Here is a 21,948-nt window from a genome sequence, read left to right as displayed (position 1 = left end):
CCCATCCCATGGGAGGTGAGCCTCTGCTGAAAACACTGAGGCCACATCATTGAAATATATCCCACTGGTATTTAGGAAAGGGTTTTAGAACACACAGAACATGCAAGTTTTGTTAGCTATTGGCAGCTGGAATCAAACCTAGGGCTTCTTGAGCTTAATGCATAAACCTCTACTGCCTGAGCTAAAATACAAAGCTTGCTCAGGCAAGGCTGTAGCAGGCTCATCACACTTTGGCTGGCCTAGCCACCATATCAGGGGGACGGAGTGCCACACTGAGCTTGCATGGGTTACACAAGGTGAGAAGTCCCCTTGAATCTGGAGCCCAAGAATCTGGGCAAATCTCACATATCCCAGGGCCTCTGTGTGTATGTCAGGGTTCCCTTGACTTCCCCTCTTTATTTAAACATTAGTGTATACAAATATGAACCATCTTCCATGTCTTATTCCTATGCAGAATTTACTATAATACTGCTTTCTAGTAACAAAAGCTTAAAAAAATGAATTTCATCTGGGACCTTGGCTTTGAAATCATCTGTATTCCTACAGGTAAAATCACAATTTCTGCCTTTTTATATGGCCGTATAGTGTAATTTCAGAACTCACATTCTCACTGTCTTTACTGCAATGTTTGTTGACTTTTAAAATGTTAATAACAAGCCTCATTGTGGGTTTGATGGAGTTTAACAATTTATGAATGTCCCACATCAACCAGCTGAATAAAATTCTCCACAGAGGCACATCAGTACAAAATCATTTCATGTCTTATGTTTTCTTTAAGTCATGAAGCAATATCCTTGGGTTTGATTTAGAACTAATTTACCAACAAGGGACTAGGGGAACACCTGCTGCTTTATTGACTGGTGTAATGTTCTACTTCATACTGGAAAGAGATTTTATATTATTAGCCTCTATAGAAACAAATGGTCAGAGGTTGACTCCTGTAAATTCTTCATTTAAAATAAATGTTATTAGTCTTAACTTAGATTTATTTTTTATTAGTTAAATGAACCAAAAATCAATATTTTAATCCTTAAAGGTGAATATTCCTTGGTAGCAGCATTCTGTATATCAATTCATAATAAACCTTTCTAGAACGAGCTCTGAATCCTCTGAACTGTAACTGACCTCAGTAGGTTGTGAGAAATGATTTGCTTGCTCTCTACTTACTACTGCTTTGGACCATATAGGGAAAATAACAGTGAATTTATAGGGCCTTGTCAGCACATAAAAGTGGCTAGAAACTTCAAAAGACACTGCATATAGTTTTGTTGAAGGGGCCTTTATTAGTACCGGATATGGGAAGAAATCCCAGTTTGCTGGCCATAGCCCCAAACACACACCAGCACTGAATCAGTGTTCTATAGCAATTTTATTCATGCCATCAAATACTTGGTATAATAGAAGCATTTTCTTTAATGTTATGGAACTACTGAGAATACATTCAATACAGATTTAAAACATCAGTTTGAGTTTATGTTGCAACTTTATATGTGATTGGTATGGAGAATCTAGCTTACTATCTTTTTTTTTTCAAGGAGTGTGGCCAATGCAACTGCTAATCAGGAATGGTCTATGAAATGGCTGGTGAATTTTAAGGTGAGCAAATGTAAAGGCTGGATTACTACAGCAACACTCTATTTATGGTTACCATTGGAATCATGTTACAGCTACTGTAGAATGCAGAGGCATGTATGCTCAGGCCTTAATCTGTGAGAGCTGGTGAAGCTCACATTCCACAATCTGGACTGTGTGCCTATTATCGAGTTAGTACAAGTCAAAAATTTACTATAGGAATTTAGAGCCAATGGTTTGAACTGGCACGTACAGTTAGCTAGACAATATATTTTAAGCAACCCACAATGTATTAAGTAATTTGTTGTTAATGATAAAAAAACACACTGTACAGGGTTTGTTCCACAAGAGGGGTGTGTGTGTGTGTGTGTTAGTTTTAAATATAAGTCATATGATGCATTCCCAAGGTCAAAGAGCACTGCTCATCTATTAATCACAATCAAGTTTCCAAAGCATCCTCCTTTCCTCAACAAACATTTATGTGTTACATGGTGGCATAAAGCAAACAATACATAAGTAACTTACTGTGTTCCTCTTGTTTATGGGTCTCCCTTCACTCCATTTTAAGTTTTCTCCTGACTGCTTGTCTTTTCCACACACTCATCTTCAGCGTTCAGTTTTTTTTGTTATTCCTGCTCGTTAACTTCACATCCATTTCCTTATCCAACTTGCATGCTATATTTCTTCTCCTCTCCTAGTTTCTCTATCCCCTGCTCTGTACTTGTCAAACTCTCCCTTCTCTCATCATCCATATTCTCACCCCTCACCTTTCTTGAGCATTTAGATTGTAAATTTCTTAGGACAGGATGTGGTTTTTTAACATCTTTGTACATTGCCTAGTACAGTTGAGCCTCGGATCTGATTGGGGCCTCAAGGTGCTACCACACTATTCCTAAATAATACTTAACTCACTCTCACCAGTCCACCTACTCGCCTGTCTTTCTCACCCATAATCTTTTTGCTATATCAATCCAAGGTGTAATGATAATTTTTACATCGAGACCCAATATTGCAAAGACTTATGCATATGCTTTACTCAGTGTGTGTAACTTAAGCACATCCATAAGTCTTTGCAGGACTGCAGCATTCACATTTTGTTTTGTTTGTTTCTTGGGGTTTTTTGTATTAAATATAAGACTATTATTTCCTTCACTGAAAAGGTGAGAATGTTAAAAAACAAGGTTATCAGAAACTGTTGTAATTTAGCTCTGATTGTAAAAGCAATAATGAATTATATGGTAAGAAGGAAATTTCTTTTTACCATTGTCCTAGTATATGAACAAAGAGAAAATGGCACTTGAATTAAAAGGAAACCAATTTAAAATGGACAAGAGAAAATACTTTTTATACAGCATGTAATTAACCATGGGATTCATTCCTACAAGATCTTCAGACAATTTTCATATTAAGATTTTTTTTAAAAAAATTATACACTGATAGGAATGAAAAACCCTCTTAATTATATTAGATTGTATAAAATTAAAATAATTATGAATAATTATTTTGGACATAGATTTTGAATGCCATAATACTGAACAATAAGAAGCATTATTTGAATTTGCCTTTATAAAAGAGATTTGTTGGTGATTGCTGTCAGAGATAGGATACTGCACTATTTAAAGTCATTAATCTGTTCCAATATTATAATTATTTATGTATCTATGAATTATAGAGCAAATCCTGTTGTCTTTACTCAGGCAAAATTCTCACTAACTGCACTGGATTAATGATAATAGTACACCAGGGAAAGAAGTACAGAAAACTCTCAATTGATTATGACAATCCAGTTAAAATAAAAATCTAGGCATGCCATCTGCAATACTAGTATGTTTAAAGTATTCACTGTTATGGTTTCAACTTGTTAATAGAACAAAGTCTAGATAATTTCCAGAATAACCAATTTTGTAAGTCAACCTACTGCTCCATTCTCTTGGAGTTTGTTATTGTAAGTACTTATAAGTGCCTTTGAGGAGAGGAACATCAAATATAAAGTTAAAATAACTTAAATGCTATTTTAAAGGCTTGCTTAATTGCCTGGGGCTCAAAACAAACCAAGTTACTCATGTATATGTACTGTACAAAATATAATCTTGAAGAATGTTACACAATGAACTTTGAATTCTGTGTTGTTCAGAAGCCATTTCATAAAAAGACTACAAATTTAGGTTCATTTATATGATTAAAAATTGCAGTCATTTGTCATTCCTGGTAATGTAAATGGTATTAGACACATTTTTCAGGAATTTTCTAGAATAACCATCTTGCGTCCTGTGCAACCAGAACAGGTGCTATTTGAAGGTCCTTACTATAACAGAGAGCAACCGTAGTACCACTGGGTGGGTGAGAAGAGTATTAAAATTGTGTTAGCTTCTCGATTCTGAGATCAAGGCTCCACTGTGCTAATTGCTATTCACACACAATAAAAATGACAGTCCTTTCTCCAAAGAATTTACAATCTTAACATGATGAGAAATGCAAACAAATAGAAGGAAGACAAAGTAATAGCATTGTGTTTAGTTTAAGGAGCAGTCTTGGTACACCAACTTTTTAGCCATTGTAAAGTGTTTTGAGAAAATCATGAAAGAGCTGAGTCTTAAAAAGGGATTTGGAAGAGGATAATATAGTAACTTTACAGGTTTTTATGAAGAACTCCTCCCATGCATAAAATGCAGTATGGAAAATTGGACTGATATGCAATGAATGCTGACATGGGGGACAGAGTGGAGATAAGGGTCAACAACTCAATAATGTATTAGTTGATATGTAGGGCAAGACTAAGTTGTTAAGGGCCTATAAGGCAAAAGCTAGGCTCTGTGCCAGCCAGTGTAGTGCAGCAGTTCATGGAAGAGGAGAAGGAATAGACAGTGGAGCTGCAATTAAGTGAATCCACTTAACCTCATATAGAGTTTGTAGCTCAGGCACTAGAGTAATGGCCTTAGCTGGGCTGAAGATAGTTCTTGTCCTGCCCATTACTTTGGGAGAGGATTCTGTTCTCCCCAACCTCCATGTAATGTCTCTGTCCAGAGCTTTCTTTCTAAGACTCAGACTGGTTCTGCCCATGCAAATGAATAAGCCCCCAGTGCAAAATTCCTCCCCACTTCCCCTTATGCAGTGTCTTAAATATATTGCTATTCTCAGCTATGCTACTTGCACGTCTCACATAGGTAAAACTCTTTGTTTTACTGCTCGTTTGCCAACAGTTTGTTTTTCTTGGCCTCCCTAAGGCATTGAGTTCGTCCTCAGCCTGTGCAGTCTGTTTGATCACAATTTGTCCTTTTACCTCATTGGATTTTTTGGTTAAACCCTCATTTCAAGGAGACAAATGATGGATACTTGCTCGTATTGTTGCACTACTCTCCAATCACATGTGCTTCTTCCTTTACATCGTGTTAGGTGTTTAACTGCCTCCTTAGGTGCCTAAGTCCAAAATTTAGATCCTCAACACCATCTCTCAGCTGCTGGCTAACTCTGTAGACAGGGACACCTCCATTACTATGGATAAAGTCCCATGGCACCTAAGAATGTGCCAATGATCATGCACGCAGCTGCATCGGTCTAGGCACCTGGATGTCTAACTCATACTTAAGCTCACAACAGATCTTCAGACAAGGCATTCCCTCACCCATCTTGCCTTCAGGGCCTGATCAACTAGGTATATCCAGAAACTGCCTACCAGACTGGGACCCCACAAAACATTGGGAGAGGGGGACCAGAGAGAGAGAATGACTCTGTAGCCCAATGATTAGGGCACTCACCTGGGATGTGGGAGATCCAAGTACAAGTCCTCCCACTCAAAAGCATATTTGATAATTTATAGGCAATGGAATAGCTTCAATAGGAGACACTGAATGAGCTCTGCCCCAGAATAGCACATAGCCAGTTGTTAGGACACTCTCCAGGGAGGATGAGACAAAGTTCAAGTGCCTTCTCCACATCGGGTGAGGTGGGGTGGGGGGAGTTGAAAGCTATCTTAAGTAGCTCCCAGCTTAATGTGCTGGCTTTTGTGGCTCCCATTCTTGGGTTCCTAAGTCTCCCTGTGCATTGTACAGGAAGCCTGGGGCCCAACCTGTGGATGTTGATTCCACTAGGCTGTAGCGTGCCCAACTGTTAGATATTGCAATGCTGAGCCTAAGGGCTTGTCTTCATGTACAGTGCTGCAGCAGTGCTGATGTAGCACTTTAGTGAAGATGCTACTACACCCAATGACATAGTTAATCCACCTTCCTGAGAGGCAGTAGCTATGTTGACAGGAGAAGCTCTCTGTTGACATAGCTCTGTCTACACCGGGGGTTAGGTCAGTCTACATCACTCAGGGAGTGAATTTTTCACACCCCTGAGCGATGTAGTTATACTGATATAAGTTTGTAGTGTAGACCTGGCCTAAGTGGCTCTAACTCCAAGTGGAATCTGGCATAAAACACATCAATAGAGGCTGCAATCCACAGTATCTCCTGGGACTGTGCTCAATTTTGAGTGGTATTGTCCAATATGTGGTTTTCTGCTTTTCCAAAGTTTACTAAATCACAGGCAAGGAGTTCTGCTACTTAAAATAAAAATCTAAACCTTGTATAGTACCTTATTTGAGGTGCCTATAGACAGTTGGCTAGGTTTTTTGTTTTGTTTTTTTCCATCCTGCTGACAGATAAATGCAACTGTGCAAAATACTGGACATTCCCATTTCTTCATGTATGACTTTGGCACTGTTGAAAATAAGAAACAAAAGAGGCAAAACCACTGAAAGCATGTTTTGCTGAATCCTCTAAAATCCTAACATAATACTTATATATAAACCATGGTAGTCTGCAACCATATAATCCTCTGGGCATTATCTCATTATATTTCAAACTAAGTAGGGTCAGCCCATATCAGTTCTTGGAGGGAAGACCACCAATGAATAGATGCTGCAAGAAATGGTTCTAGTGATTACCAACTGTCATTAAAAAATCCTATATCACTGTTTTTGTAAGAGTAAGATTGTTAAGTCCAGTGTTCTGACCAAATTTCAATGGGGACATGATTTTCTGGATGTGTAAAATTAGATCTGTCCAAAGCTTTCATAATGAAACCCCAAAGTAGGTAGAAGTCACCAGGTTTGGGATTTCCTTTCAGTCTTGAAACAGACTAGCTTTGTTTAAAGATTTGCCAAACTATTTAGTAAACCTAGTCCAAGTTTTGAGCAAACCTGGGATGAATTTTGAGGAAGCTGGAGCAAATATCACATTCTATCAAAGTTAGGAATTTGATGGGGGGGGGGCTTGCAGGGGAATTAACAGAAAACCAGCCATAACTTGACAGGTTTGGCTGAGTTTCATACTGAATTTGTATGTTATTTAGACCGTACATTCAAAGAGAAATTCAAGTGGGATGTAAACTCAAAACAAAACTATGGGGAAAAAAAAGTTAAACCTCTGCAAACTGAAACTCTTGATTTTCAACACATCTCCATTTAAAATTCATCATGTAATTTCAACTGGAGAAACTGGCCCAGATCCACCAAAGTACTTAGGCACCTAAGTCTCAGGTTTAGGTTCCTAAATCCTAGTTTTGGCTCCACTGCAAGTCACAAAACTGGATCAGCTGATGATTATCTGTTCCATTCATTCCCTCTGAAGCACCTGGCATTGCCACTGTTGAAGACAGGATACTAGGCTGGATGGACCATTGGTCTGACCCAGTATGGCCATTATTATGTTCTTAAATCCTGCTGAACCCTATAGGTGATTCACCTATTTTTCAAGATAAAAGTTCCCTTGGTTCCTATGTTTCTGCCTCTAAGCCTGGGCACCCCTTTCTCACTCTAGGGATCCAGACACCTGTTCCCTGCTGAAGCCCCAGAGCAATTCACAAACTGGGAGAAGAAAAGTATTTGGTTGTTTAAGTGGCATGCAGGTCCCAATCTAGTAGATAGCCTGTGAGTACACCTACCAGATTGGGTACCATTCAACACCTGGCTGATGCTGCCATTGGAAAAGAAGGTGATGGTGATACTTTATAATTTTTAGGCCAGTGATTAGCCCATCCCTGTGATGTGGGAGACCAAGTAAAATTCTCTCCTCAGCCAGAGGTGAGAGAGAAAGGATTTGAAGTGAGTTATTGGGGTAGTTTGATGTGGGGGTCCCTCAGTCTCCTGCTGCAGCTGTTCCACTGTGGCTAAATAATAAAAGCAAATTGGAGCAGGGGGACTGGATCCTGGGTCTCGGCTTCAGAAGTGGATACCCTAACAACCAGATTACAGAGTCATTCACTCTCTCTCCCTCTCTCTGCCTATTTAAGTTTTCGAGAGAGACAAGATAGGTGAAATAATATATTTTATTGGACCAACTTCTATTAGTGGAAGGGATATGATTTTCAGCTACACAGAGATCTTGTTTAGATATTTAACTATTTATCAACAGTGGAACACTCTGCTGAAGTAGAAGAATTGAACTCGAGTCTTCAACATCCCAGGCAAGTGCCCTAACCACTGGGCTAAAAGTTCTGAGCTAGGCAGCACCAGCACCACCTACTTCTTCATTTGTTTTGTATTGAGCAAGGCAGGTGCCCAATTCATTCCTTCAAGAAATGCCTTAGGTGCCTAAGCTGCCTGACTCCAAATGGCAGACACTTGTTCATGGATTGTTAAGCAAAGATAGGTACCTCCTTCACTGCTGCCAAGACTTAGTCCTAACTAGGAGAGAAAGGTGGGACCTAGCACAATTTGCTTTTATTGGCATTTCCAATTGGCTGGTCTAGGTAACTCCCTGCCTAGAATACTGAGTGTTGTGGATCACATTCTAAGCCCTGGACTACACTATGAGTTTAGGTCAAATTTAGCAGCGTTAGGTCAATTTAACCCTGCACCCGTCCACACGACCAAGCCTGTTTTGTCGACTTAAAGGGCTCTTAAAATTGATTTCTGTACTCCTCTCTGGTGAGGGGTTTAGCGCTAAAATTGACCTTGCTTGGTCGAATTTGGGGTAGCGTGGATGCAATTTGATGGTATTGGCCTCTGGGAGCTATCTGAGTGCTCCATTGTGACCGCTCTTGTCAAGGTTCCTTCTCCACTCTGAACTTTAGGGTACAGATGTGGGGGACCTGCATGAGAAGCTCTAAGCTCAAAACAGCTTAGATCTGGTCTGGCTGCCACCACTCGCAAGCACTAATTCCCTTCCCTGGGTAGCCTTGAGAGACTCTTCACCAATTCCCTGGTGAACACAGATCCAAACCCCTTGGATCTTAAAACAAGGAGAAATTAACCATCCCCCCTCCTTTCTCCCACCAACTCCTGGTGGATCCATATCCAACTCCCTTGGATCTTAAAACAAGGAAAAAATCAATCAGGTATTAAGAAAAAGGCTTTTAATTAAAGAAAAGAAAGGTAAAAGAAAACCCTCTGGGAGAGATTAGCATACCAGCTACTCTCACAGACAACAGATTCCAAACACAGAGGATGTTCCCCTGGGCAAAATCTGAGTTACACAAAAAAAAAGTACCCAAATACCCAATTTGATTCTCTCTCTAATTGCACAAGACAGGTTACAAAGAAATAAACATAAACCTACATATTCCTTTCTAAAACTTACTACTCTGATAAGAGGCTGATTCCTTGATCTTTTTTTCTCTGGCTGAAACTGAAACTAAACAAAGGAAACTTCCCTCCTTCCTTTGGAAACATCTTGTCCCCCCATTGGTTCCTCTGGTCAGGTGTCAGCTAGGCTAGGTGAACTTCTTAATCCTTTAATGGTAAAAGAGGCATTAACCCTTAACTATCTGTTTATGACAGCTCTGGACAGCACTCTCAACTCAGATGCACTGGCCAGGTAGACAGGAAGAGCCCCGGGAACATTTGAATTTAATTTCCTGTTTGGCCAGCATGGCGAGCTGCTCAGTACAGGTGACCATGCAGAGCTCATCAGCACAGGTGACCATGGAGTCCCAGAATAGCAAAAGAGCTCCAGCATGGACCAAACGGGAGGTACTGGATCTGATCACTGTATGGGGAGAAGAATCCTTGCAGGCAGAACTCCATTCCAAAAGACAAAATGCCAGTATATTTGCCAAACTCTCCAAGAGCATGATGGACAGAGGCTACAACAGGGACACACAGCAGTGCTGCATGAAAGTTAAGGAGCTGAGGCAAGCCTACCAATAAACAAAGGATGCAAACAGTCTCTTTGGGTCAGAGCCCCATACATGCTGGTTTTATGATTAACTGCATGCAATTCTGGGGGTGGCCCCTACCACTACCCCACCACTGTCCATGGGGAGTCTCACACAACAGGGATGAGGAGTTTGACGATGAGAAAGATGATGATGAGGAGGAGGTTGAGGCTAGCACACAGCAGGCAAGTGGAGAATCCCTTCTCCCCAGCAGCCAGGAACTGTTCATCACTCTGGAGCCAATACTCTCCCAACCCTCCCAAGGCAGGCTCCCGGACCATGAAACCGGAGAAGGAACCTCTGGTGAGTGTACCTTTGTAAATATAATAGAGAGTTTAAAAGCAAGCATGTTTAATGATTAAGTTACCATGCCAAGCCAGTAGCAAGTAGTCTGGAATCATTGCAGAACAAAACCTTGCAGCAAATGGGCTTGGGCTTTGGCTGTTTGCCTTTGGCTGAAAATAAATCATCCTTACTGTTAGCCACATGGTGCGGAGAGGCCCGTTCATGGCTGATTGGGATCTTCCCTGATACTAGCCACACAGTGGGAGAGGAGGAAGCGATCATCCCAAAGAATTGGATGTGGGACGGCGTTGGATTGTGCTGCACATTCACCCTAAAACCGCAGCCCCTCATTTTAAATGGCCAACCCAACAGGCTTTGCTTGGTATGAGAAAGGAGGGCGCTGCTGTTTGAAACCATTCCCAAATGTTATGAAGGTTGAAGAAGCCAAAACCCTCTGCCTTACCATGGCTGCCTGCAAGCCAAATTCTGTTGCCCAGCTGAGCGTGTGTGATGTCTCACACCAAACCGGCAGGCACTCAATATAAGAGGCAAAATGCTACATTGTAGCAAAAGTATGTGTGTTATGTAATGTGAATCACTTGATTCAGTGTGAAAGAGTATTCCCTTTGTTCTCTAAAATGTATCTTTTTAAATACTACTCTCCCTTTTTTCCCTCTCTCAGATGCAAATGTTTCTATGCTCCCCCTATCATCTCCATCCCAGAGTCTAGCACAGATTAGAAGGTGAAAAAAACGCACTGGCGATGAGATGTTCTCAGCGTTCATGCAGTCCTCCCTCACTGAAAGAGCTCAGCAGAATGCGTGGAGGCAAACAATGGCAGAGTCCAGGAAAGCGATAAATGAACGTGATTAGATGAGGCAGGATGCTGAGAGGAGGCAGGATGCAATGCTGAGGCTAATGAGGGAGAAAACTGACATGCTCAGGCGTCGGGTGGAGCTGCAGGAAAGGCAGCAGCAGCACAGACCGCCACGGAAGCCCCTGTATAACCGCCTGCCCTCCTTCCCAAGTTCAATATCCTCCTCACCCAGATGCCCAATAACATGCGGGAGGGGGATGCTATGGGCACCCAGCCGCTCCACCCCAGAGGATTGTCCAAGCAACAGAAGGCTGGCATTCAATAAGTTTTGAACTGTAGTGTGGCCTTGTCCTTCCCTCCTCCCCTCATCCACCACCCTGCCTGGTGCTTCCCTTCTCACGCATCCCTCTCGGGTTACCTTGCGAGTTTTCCCCCTGTTTGTGTGATGAATTAATAAAGAAAGCATGATTTTTAAACAATAATTACTTTATTGCCTTTGAAAGCAGTGATTGAAAGGGGGAGGTCGATTGGCTTACAGGGAAGTAGAGTCAACCAAGGGGGCAGGTTTTCATCAAGGAGAAACAAAGAGAAGTGTCATACCATAGCCTGGCCAGTCATGAAACTGGTTTTCAAAGCTTCTCTGATGCGCAGAACACCCAGCTGTGCTCTTCTAATCGCCCTGGTGTCTCGCTGTGCATAATCGGCTGCCAGGCGATTTGCCTCAACCTCCCACCCTATCATACATGTTTCCCCCTTACTCTCACAGATATTGTGGAGCACACGGCAAACAGCAGTAACAATGGGAATATTGGTTTCACTGAGGTCTAACCTAGTCAGTAAACTGCGCCATCGAGCTTTTAAACGTCCAAATGCACATTCTACCACCATTGCTCAGCCTATAGTTGAACTGCTCCTTACTACTGTCCAGGGTGCCTGCGTATGGCTTCATGAGCCATGGCATTAAGGGGTAGGCTGGGTCCCCAAGGATAACTATAGGCATTTCAACATCCCCAATGGTAATTCTCTGGTCTGGGAAAGACGTTCCTTCCTGCAGCTGTTCAAACAGACCAGAGTTCCTGAAGATGCGAGCGTCATGCACCATTCCCGGCCATCCCACGTTGATGTTGGTGAAACATCCCTTGTGATCCACCAGTGCTTGCATTGAAAAGTACGTACTGACTGCCAAGGTGGTCCAGTCCCAAGATAGATATATGCGTTGTACCACAGTTAGGGAACCCCATTGCAGCAAAGTCATCCACTATGACCTTCACATTTCCCAGAGTCACTACCCTTGATAGCAGCAGCTCAGTGATTGTGTTGGTACTTGGATCATAGCAATTTACTCACTCCAAATTGATTCCCGACTGACCGGTCTGGTGTTGCAAGCTTCCAGAGGACTATTGCCACTCGCTTCTCAACTGTGAAGGCTGCTCTCATCTTGGCATTCTCGCACTTCAAGGCAGGGGAAAGCAAGTCATGAAAGTTCCCTTACACATGCAAAAGTTTCACAGCCACTGGGAATCATCCAGACCTGCAACACTATACAGTCCCACCAGTCTGTGCTTGTTTCCCAGGCCCAGATACGGAGTTCCATGGCATGAACCTGCCCCATTACCACCATAATGTCCTAATTGCCAGGGCCCGTGCTTTGAGAGAAGTCTGTGTCCATGTCCTCGTCACTATCATGATCACGCTTTTGTTGCCTCCTCGCCTGCTTTTGCAAGTTCTGCACATACTGCAGGGTAATGCGCGAGGTGTTTACAATGCTCACAGCAGCAGCGGTGAGCTGAGCGGGCTCCATGCTTGCCATGGTATGGCATCTGCAGGAGAGAAGGAGAGCAGAGTTGCAGCGGAAGCAGTGGAGACGGATGGTTAGCACCGCACACATTTCCCGAGGAAGAGCACACATACCCAGGAGCCCATGACAGACAACATGGAGAAATTCGCTATCGAGGCAATAGCAGCAGAGCAGAGTTGCAGCGGAAGCAGTGTATGACGATGGTTTGCAGACCTACTGCACCGTCTGCTGCCAGCAGCACCCAGGACAGAACAGAGGCAGTGTCGGTGAGCTGAGCTGAGTGGGCTGCACGCTTGCCATGGTATGGCATCTGCGTGGAAAAAAGGTGCAAAATGATTGTCTGCCGTTGCTTTCACAGAGGGAGGGGAGACTGACGACATGTACCCAAAACCACCCGCAACAATGTTTTTGCCCTATCAGGCATTGGGAGCTTAACCCAGAATTCCAATGGGTGGCGGAGACTGCGGGAACTGTGTGATAGCTACCCACAGTGCACCGCTCCATAAGTCAATGCTAACCACAGTAGTGAGGATGCACTCTGCCGACTTAATGCGCTTAGTGTAGACATACACACTCGACTGTACAAAATTGACGTCTATAAAATCGACCTAATTTCATAGTGTAGACCAGGCCTGCACAACTCGTAAAGCGGCGAGGGCCACATTACTCCAAAGAAAACAGCCGAGGGCCGAAACCTCCCGGCCCCGCAGAAACACCCCGCCCCAGGGCCATCGAGCCCTGCAGAAGCAAACCCTCCTTCCTCAGCGCTGCCCCACCAAATAAGCTGTGGGCTAAAGAGGAAGGTTGGGGGTGGGGAGGTGTCATAAACAGTTAGTTAAGGGTTAAGGTCTCTTTTACCTGTACTGGGTTAACAAGCAGTACCTGATCACCTGACCAGAGGACCAATCAGGGACAAGATATGTTCAAATCTCTGTGGAGGGAAGTTTTTTTTTTCTGTTCTTTGTTTTAGAGAGTCTCTCTTGGGAGTTAAGGGAGTCCAGACATCTTAATCAAGTCCTCCCAGGTTTCTGCAGTATTGTTCTTCTATTCAGTCTAGTGAGTATTAGAAAGGCGAACTAGTATTTTTTTTACTTTTATTTCTGCATTGGCAGTTGTGTGTTTTGCTGAAGTAATCTCTTTATTTCTATTGCTGTACTTTGCTTTTACTGAGAAAGAAAGGGGGAGGGGGAGTTCTCTCCAGGTTTATAATTTAGACTCTGTGTATTGTTCCATCCTGGTATGACAGAGATAGTGTATTTTCTTTTTTTGTTCTTTTTAATAAATTCTTTTCTTTTCTTTGGACTTGGTTAATTCCTTCTCTTGTGGAGATTCAAGGGAAGGGGAGGGGGGAAGAGTGAGTTCCTCCTGAGGTTGATTCACAGAGTTGAATCCGTGTGTCTCTCTCCAGAGTGGCTAGGAGAGAGGGAGGGGGGAAGTGGGCTGCTTCCCTGTGTGTAGAGAGTCAGGGAGATTGAATCTGTGTTCCCCAGGGAAAGTTTGGGGAAACAGGCAGTGTGTCAGACACTTAGAAAACTGACTGGTGGCAGCGTATCAGATCTAAACTAGGATTTTAGTTTAGGGGAGTCCATGCAGATCCCCATCTTGTGAACCCAAAAGCTCCAAGTGGGGGAGAAACCTATGACAGGAGGTGATACTTTATTTTAAATCAACCGGGGGCTCCCAGCTGAAGAGGTGGCTGGGAGCCCTCAGGGTCAAATTAAAGGGCTCAGGGCTCCAGCGGCTGGGGGAACCGGCAGGGCCAGCTCTAGGTTTTATGCTGCCCCAAGCAAAAAAAATTTGGCTGCCCCCCGTCCCAGCCCTGGGCTCCCCCCTGTACCCCCCTGTTGCTCCAATCCTGGGCTCTCCCCCCACTGACTCACACCCCCTGCCGCCCCAGCGCTGGGCTTCCCCCTTTCCTCCCCACCAGTGCCCTCCCCCCACCCTGCTGCTGCCCCAGCCCTGGGCTCCTCCCCACCAGTGCCTCCCCCCCCCACACCTCCTGCCTCCCCAGCCCTGGGTCACTGGTAACGCTCCCAGGGCAGGTCATTCAGCAGGAATTTTGGATGTGCACAAAACACAGACAGGATTGGTTCCCATATGGTTACAGAGCTGCAGTAAAGTGGAACCATTTTCAGCTTGTGTGATTGGAGGATATCTGGATGCATATTATAAGACTGTCCTCCATAAATGAGGAAAAGTTGAGGTGCCTTTATTATTCTTTTGTTCCACTCTTTCTTTCTATGGGGAATTTGCCAATTGATTAACTTTTGATCAAATAGAATTGTAACTGAAACCTAAATGATTAAATCTATCTTTCCCAACTAAGAAAAGAAAATTGAAGAAACATTGCTTGTGGTGGATCAATGAGAAGGTTAAGTTTAAAAAGCCTTCCCCCTCCCCCCACCTCCCTTGGCCTATTCCCCAGCTCCTTGGTGAGTCCATGGATTGACAAAGGTGTTGTCACTTCCCACCTGATTTAAGGAATGAAAGTGATGGAAGATATTCTCCTGGGAGAAAGAAAGCTGGTTAAAGTTGGATAGCATTATGATTTATAACAATACACAAGTTTTCATTTCTATAGCAATTTTCATCCTTAAAGGTCCCTGAGTTCTTTACAAACTACAGGTTATATCCTGAAGTATTTTCTCTGTGATCACTTACTCAGGAAAAACCTTCACTGAGTTTCACTTGCACCCGCTGCCAGCAGCCCCAAGGGACAGTGACAGCAGACAGGGACCACCAAGGTGGCAAGGCAAAGAAACTGAGTCATGTCATCTATCCTTTTCTCTGGCTGCGGCCCAGTACTGGTTCTGCACCACTGGAGGATCCCCCCTACAATGCAATGGTCACCCCATGGATGTTTATTCTACTGTAAGCCACTTTGACCCAAAGGAACAATGCAAAGTAGTCACAGAGCATCACAGAATCTGCTCTGCAGCATCTAGCACAAGCAGTGGCATTAAATATTTGCAAGGGGAAGGGGAGGGAGAGGCCCATCCATGGCCCTATTTCAGCCAAGAAGCAAATGGTTCAGAATGGGGCGCACATGACTATTCTGCACCTCTCCAAAGAGTGCACGCCACTCCGTACCCGCCCAGCACTTCTGAAAGTGTCAAGAGCTGTGGCTTAAACCACAATTTAGCCTTAGTATTTAAATAGAATAATTGCATTTAATATTTGTGCATAGTGTGCACTAATGGTAGTGCCAGAGGCACTACCAAAATTGTTGTATCTACCCAAGGCTGGGAGAAAAAAGAAAAAAACAATTGTGTATGTAGCTATCTCTTGAAATCTTTAATAAAGCAAGGATCTGTATTTATAGATGTACTTTCTGAGAGTCTGAGGAAGTCTGGCTGAACCAGAGCAGTGAAGGAGGATCTCTCTACATATTTCTGGTGTCCCAATCACTATGGCGGATAGGCAGATGTAATTACACAAATCAGTTATTAACAGCACAGTTCTGTCCATGCGATCATTCAATATCGTTCTTCCCGACTGTTGCTCTTCTGATTGTTGGAGTGTTTGCACAGCACCACACCATGTTCTATGTAGCAAAGTAAAGAAGATTTGCAGTTAAAGCTAAGACCGTCCAGATGGCCTGGAGTTGCTTTATAATCATGAGTTAGGATTTTTAGCACCATTTTGATTGCTTCTAAGTTGTTATTATTTATATAGCATCATAAACATTTTTGGCACTTCACAGAACAAGACAGACTTTTTTATTTGGAGTACCCTCCATGTAACCTTTTTAGAGATATCTTCAGTGCTCTTTCGTACTCTATTTTTTGTCTGTAGTCTCTACTTACCCTGGTCACTCTGTAGCAAATATTTTCCTTCATATCATTGGTTCTCTATTATGTATTTTTTAAAAGGACCAGTTAGAGACTCTCACTCCCACTGCTTCTGAATGATTGGAAGGGGCCTGCCTACATGCAATTATGCGTCTGACTGTAAAATAGGCTCCATGTTTAAAATACTAATTAGTGAGTATATGGAAACCAGGCACCCAATGTGTTGTTTCAGCACTGTGGGAACTCTTTTTGTGGGAGGGGGCAGAGACACCTGAAATGTTTTGGTTTTTCATTTCAAAGTCAAGACATTTGACGGTGGTTGTTAAATGTTTGTCAAAGACAAAATGCTCTACTGAATAGAATTTGCTTTGAATCAACCAGGAACAAACATTCCTGTGGTTTGAGTGTTCATTGTCATGAACAGTATTGGAGTGAAGAGAAAAGGCTGTAAAATTAGTCCAGGACTTGAACTTGCCTTGGGGCAGCCTGAGGATTGGGGAATCAGAAGCAGAGAAATGTGACTGTAGGCACAATTAAAGCTGTTCCTTTGCTCAAAATGAATGCTACAGCACCTGTTCAGTGTTCATGAGAAACATATACAAAACAAAATGTTAGAGAGAAAAATACTTCACTACATAATATGCAGATGTCGCTTGAATCAAAAGCTGGCAGTATCAGTACATATAATTAATTGGGGGTTGAGTCCCTTGTAGTTTCAGTAGGCAGAGTGCATTGCATGCACTCAAGGCTACATTATCCCTCCATCTTCCCCACAAGCATCCTGCCACCCACTCCCGTCTCATGCTAGGGGCTCTATGGGTCCCCTCTGCTCCTCTTCCCCCCAATACCATTATCCCCCATTTGTCACACCATGGCAGAGGCTCTATGCATCCCCTGTCCCCAATCAAGGGCTCTGTGTAGGCCCCCATTCCTCCCTTCCCCCGACTGTACACCATTTCCTTTTCCTCTCATCCCAGGGTCTCTATGGTGTCATCCCATTTCTGCCTTCCAAACCTACATGGTAGGATTCCTGTGTCCCTCTTCCCTTCCCCCCCTCCCACCCCCACCCACTTGTCACCAGTTTCCCCTCTCCACACTCTGGGTCCCTGTTTACCACATCACTACTATTCCCTGTCCCCTCATTCCCTTTTGGGCCCCTATTCTGACCCCTCACACTAGGGTGACCAGATGTCCTGATTTTATAGGGACAGTCCCAATTTTTTTTTCTTATATAGACTCCTATTTCCCCCCATGCCTGTCCTGATTTTTCACACTTGCTGTCTGGTCACCCTACCTCACACATACACTTCCCATTCTTTGGGTCTCTGCTTCCACTCCTCCCACAAGTCCTCTGCTCATCCTGTCTGGGTTCTTGCTTTCCCCACCTCCTACAACCCTCACCAGCCCCTGTCCTCTTCAGGTCTCTTCTTCCTCCCCATTCCATCTCCCCTTCCCCTGCTCTGGATGCCCCATCCTTCTGGTCCCTGCAGCTCTTCTCTCTCCCACTACTCTTGTCCTATCTCCCATCAGCTCCTCATGTGTCTCCCCCACACTTACTCTGCTTGCCACCCCTACAAACCTTTTCTCTCTCCTTTCTGTTAAAGTCTAGGCTACAGACAATCTCCACAATGCACCAAGCTATGTTGTGGCTTGTGATAATCATAGGTAAAAGTATGGGACAAAAGAGAGATTGTATTTCCTGCAGCCCCAGCAATGTGGGGTCTTGATTTCCCTCTGCCTCAGGCTTTTCCAATGTTCTGATTAAAACTTACTTTGCTCAGCCAAAATAGTGTAATTTTGTCTTTTGTATTGTGGTTGTTTTTTGTTGTTTGTTTGTTTGTTTGTTTTTGCAACCCTAAAAATGATGCCACAAGAGTGTCCCATTTCTTGATTTTAAAGCTATTGGTGATTTACCCATATCAAGAAATAGAGCACGTCTGGAAGAGTCTTTTTGTTCCTGTGAAAATTCATTACAAAAATAAGCATTCAATTTCTTCTAAGTTTGTTCAATATCTTCATTAATGATCTGGAAGATGGTGTGGATTGCACCCTCAGCAAGTTTGTAGATGACATTAAACTGGGAGGAGTGGTAGATATGCTGGAGGGTAGAGATAGAATACAGAGGAACCTAGACAAATTAGAGATTGGGCCAAAAGAAATCTGATGAGGTTCAACAGGGACGAGTGAAGAGTCCTGCACTTAGGATGGAAGAATCACATGCACTGCTACAGACTAGGGACCGAATAGCTAGGCAGCAGTTCTGCAGAAAAGGACCTAGGGGTTACAGTGGACAAAAAGCTGGATATGAGTCAACAGTGTGCCCTTGTTGAACTATGAAATTGAAATATATATTCAATGGCAAAAAATACATTAACACAGACTTAAGGTAGTCTGGTGACATGTCATCTCCTTGTAGAATGTTGAGTTGAGAAACTCAAACTTCTAAAAACCAGGAAATGCACAGTTAAGGTTACCAATATAACCTTAACTCTGCCCTTTTTAGCAATGCCCCAATATGTCCAAATACACACACCTTTACTCTGCCAGTCCCACAATTGCTGAAATGTGCAACAGCTTCACCTCATTTTACAACCCATTCACTCTCATCCACATGATTCCATCTAACACTATAAAAGATCACGAAGGAAAAAAAGTATAGGATACCCATGCCACCTTCTCTTGGTTCTCCTGGAGCTTGTAGTAACCTGTGGGAATTACCTATATATATTTCAGGTACAGTCAATGTGCTGGGGTAGAATGGTGGAGGCTGCAATTGGATCTGCTTGGTAAACGTGTTTGCAATATGAGGACATGTGTGGATTACTTTGAGGTGTGTGACAGAACTGTGATGATGATACAAAGAAATCTGTGTTTTGTACAATGTGTGTGAGGAAAGGAAGTACCGCCTATGTACCTTCAAGATGCAGTATTTATCATTTCTCTACTGAATTTTGTAGGATGCATCAGTAACAAGCCATAGGGCTTTTATTACAAATGATATTGTCAGCAATAAGGTAGAATATGAGCGGATTCTAATACTTTAATGACAGTTAAATGAAAATGTAGGTTGAAATTGTATCCTGTGAGTAAAGGTACATCTACATTTGAAATAAGAGGTATGATTCCCAGCTTGTGTAGATGCACCCACATGAGATCTGCTTGAGATAGCATGCTAAAAATACCAATGTAGTCAAGGCAGCACAGATGGTGGCTCAAGCTAGCCATCCAAGTACAAACTGGCCCAGACCCTCTAGGCCTACCCTAAGACATGGCCAGCTACACCAATATTTTGAGAATGCTATCTGGATTAGAGCTATAGCATGGGTACCTCTACATGGGTAACCTTAACTCTGCATTTTCTGGTAGGAGTTTTGCTCAACTCAGCAGTCTGAGGCCTGGTCTACACTAGGAGTTTATGTCGAATTTAGCAGTGTTAATTCGATTTAACCATGCAACCATCCACACCAGGAAGCTAATTAGTTTGACCTAGAGGGCTCTTTAGTTCGAATTCGGTACTCCACCCCGACGAGGGGAGTAGCGCTAAATTCGACATGGCTATGTCGAGTTAGCCTATGTGTGGATGGAAATCGACCTTAGTAGCTCTGGGAGCTATCCCACAGTGCACCACTGTGTTGACACTCTGGACAGCAGTCTGAGCTCAGATGTTCTGATCAGCCATACAGGAAAAGCCCCGGGAAAATTTGAATTCCTTTTCCTGTCTGGCCAGTTTGAATCTCAATTCCTGGTTGGACATCGGGGCGAGCTCAGCAGCACCGGCAACGATGCAGAGCTCTCTGGGAGAGGGGTCCATGCAATCTCAGAGTAGAAAGAGGGCCCCAGCATGGACTGACCGGGAAGTCTTGGATCTGATCGCTGTGTGGGGCGATGAGTCTGTGCTTTCGGAGCTGTGCTCCAAAAAATGGAATGCAAAGACCTACGAGAAGGTCTCCAAAGCCATGGCACTCAGAGGATACAGCTGGGATACAACGCAGTGCCGCATGAAAATCAAGGACCTGAAACAAGGCTACCAAAAAATCAAAGCAGCAAACGGATGCTCCGGAGCCCAGCCCCAGACATGCCGCTTCTACGAGGCACTGCATGCCATTCTCGGTGCGTCTGCCACCACTGCCCCACCAGTGACCGTCGACTCTGAGGATGGGATAGTGTCGACGGGCAGTTCCTCAGCGATGTTCGCGGATGGGGAAGATGAGGAAGGGTTTGTGGAGGACGAGGCAGGCGACAGCGCTTACAATACTACTTTCCCCGACAGCCAGGATCTCTTCATCAGCCTCACGGAGATCCCCTACCAACCCTCCCCGGCCGTTAACCCAGACTCTGAATCAGGGGAAGGATCAGTCAGTAAGTGCTATAAACATGTAAACATTTATTTTTTAAAAAACAGGAATAAAAACTATATGAAAAGAAGGTCAATGCATATGGGGATAGAACAGAAATCCTCTTGGGAGAGTTCCACGAAGCTCTCGTAGAGGTACTCGAAAAGCCTCCGCAGGAGGTTCCTGGGGAGAGGTGCCTTATTGGGTGCTCTGTGGAAGCACACTCTTCCGCGCCAGGCTATCCTCACGTACAGTGGGAGCATTGCCTCGACGAGCATGGCAGCATAGGGCCCTGGTCTGTGCAGGGTTTCACGCAGCATGCGCTCTCTGTCTCTCTTAGTGACCCGCCTCAGGGTGATCTCGCTCGGCGACTGCTGCATCTAATTAGGGGAATTAGTGTAATGTTACTATTGGGAATGCTTCACTTTTCCTTTGCATAACAATAAGCGTCATTTAACAGCCACGTGGTGGAGGCTGCAGAGGGGAAGCATACAGGGATCTTTCCCGGGGACAGCCGCGAGGGGGTGGAACAGGGTTAGAGTTTATGCTTTCCAGATTGCCTTCAGCAGGAGGGCACTGCTATACATTAACTTCTAAGCAGCCTAAAGTTTACGACTTGTAAACTTGTAGCCTGGCTGCTACACGGATTCTGCTGTCCTGCCCCGCTTGTCTGATCTCCAGTGCAAGACCCCAGGCAATGAAAGCGAATGCCGAAAATTCGAACTTGTCCTGAGAGCGCATGAGATAGGTGCCGTGTATGGTCTTGTTCACAGAAACAGACTAGACTGTGTTCAGTGTTCGCAAACATGTATCTTTGCAAGGAAATCACTTCCTTTTTCCCATCACACAGCTGCGGCTGTTTCCCGACCTGCCCTGGCATCCCCCTCACAGAGGCTGGCGCAGATTAGGCGGCGAAAGAAAAAGACTCGGGACGAGATGTTCGCTGAACTGATGGCCTGCTCCAGAGCTGAGGCGGACCAGCAGAGCCAGTGGAGGGAGACCCTCTCTCAGCAGCAGCGCTCACACAGCGAACAGGAGGACAGATGGCGGCAGGAAGACCAGCAGGCGACTCAAACGCTGCTTTGCCTAATGAGGGAGCAAACGGACACGCTCCGGCGCCTTGTGGATGTTCTGCAGGACCGCAGGCAGGAGCAGAGAGCCCCCCTGAACTGTATCTGCAAACGCCCTCCCCCGCCACAAAGTCCTGTCTCC

The 21,948-nt window shown here is 44.1% G+C and overlaps 1 protein-coding gene across 1 annotated transcript in view; it reads right to left on the bottom strand.

Annotated features, from left to right (window-relative positions):
• Positions 1-16,023: 16,023 nt before the first annotated feature.
• Positions 16,024-21,948, bottom strand: part of LOC120401373 (protein eyes shut homolog) — a 676,185-nt gene continuing 670,260 nt past the window's right edge. Inside the window, exon 22 of the mRNA XM_039531293.1 lies at positions 16,024-16,155. Within this exon, the coding sequence (XP_039387227.1) occupies positions 16,088-16,155 (68 nt within the window). The 3' untranslated portion in view covers positions 16,024-16,087. The remainder of the gene's footprint in view (positions 16,156-21,948) is intronic.

This window comes from Mauremys reevesii, linkage group 3 (assembly GCF_016161935.1).
Source record: "Mauremys reevesii isolate NIE-2019 linkage group 3, ASM1616193v1, whole genome shotgun sequence".
Taxonomy (NCBI): domain Eukaryota; kingdom Metazoa; phylum Chordata; order Testudines; family Geoemydidae; genus Mauremys; species Mauremys reevesii.
The sequence above is the reverse complement of the archived record's forward strand: the minus strand, read 5'-3'. Positions and strand labels throughout refer to the sequence as shown.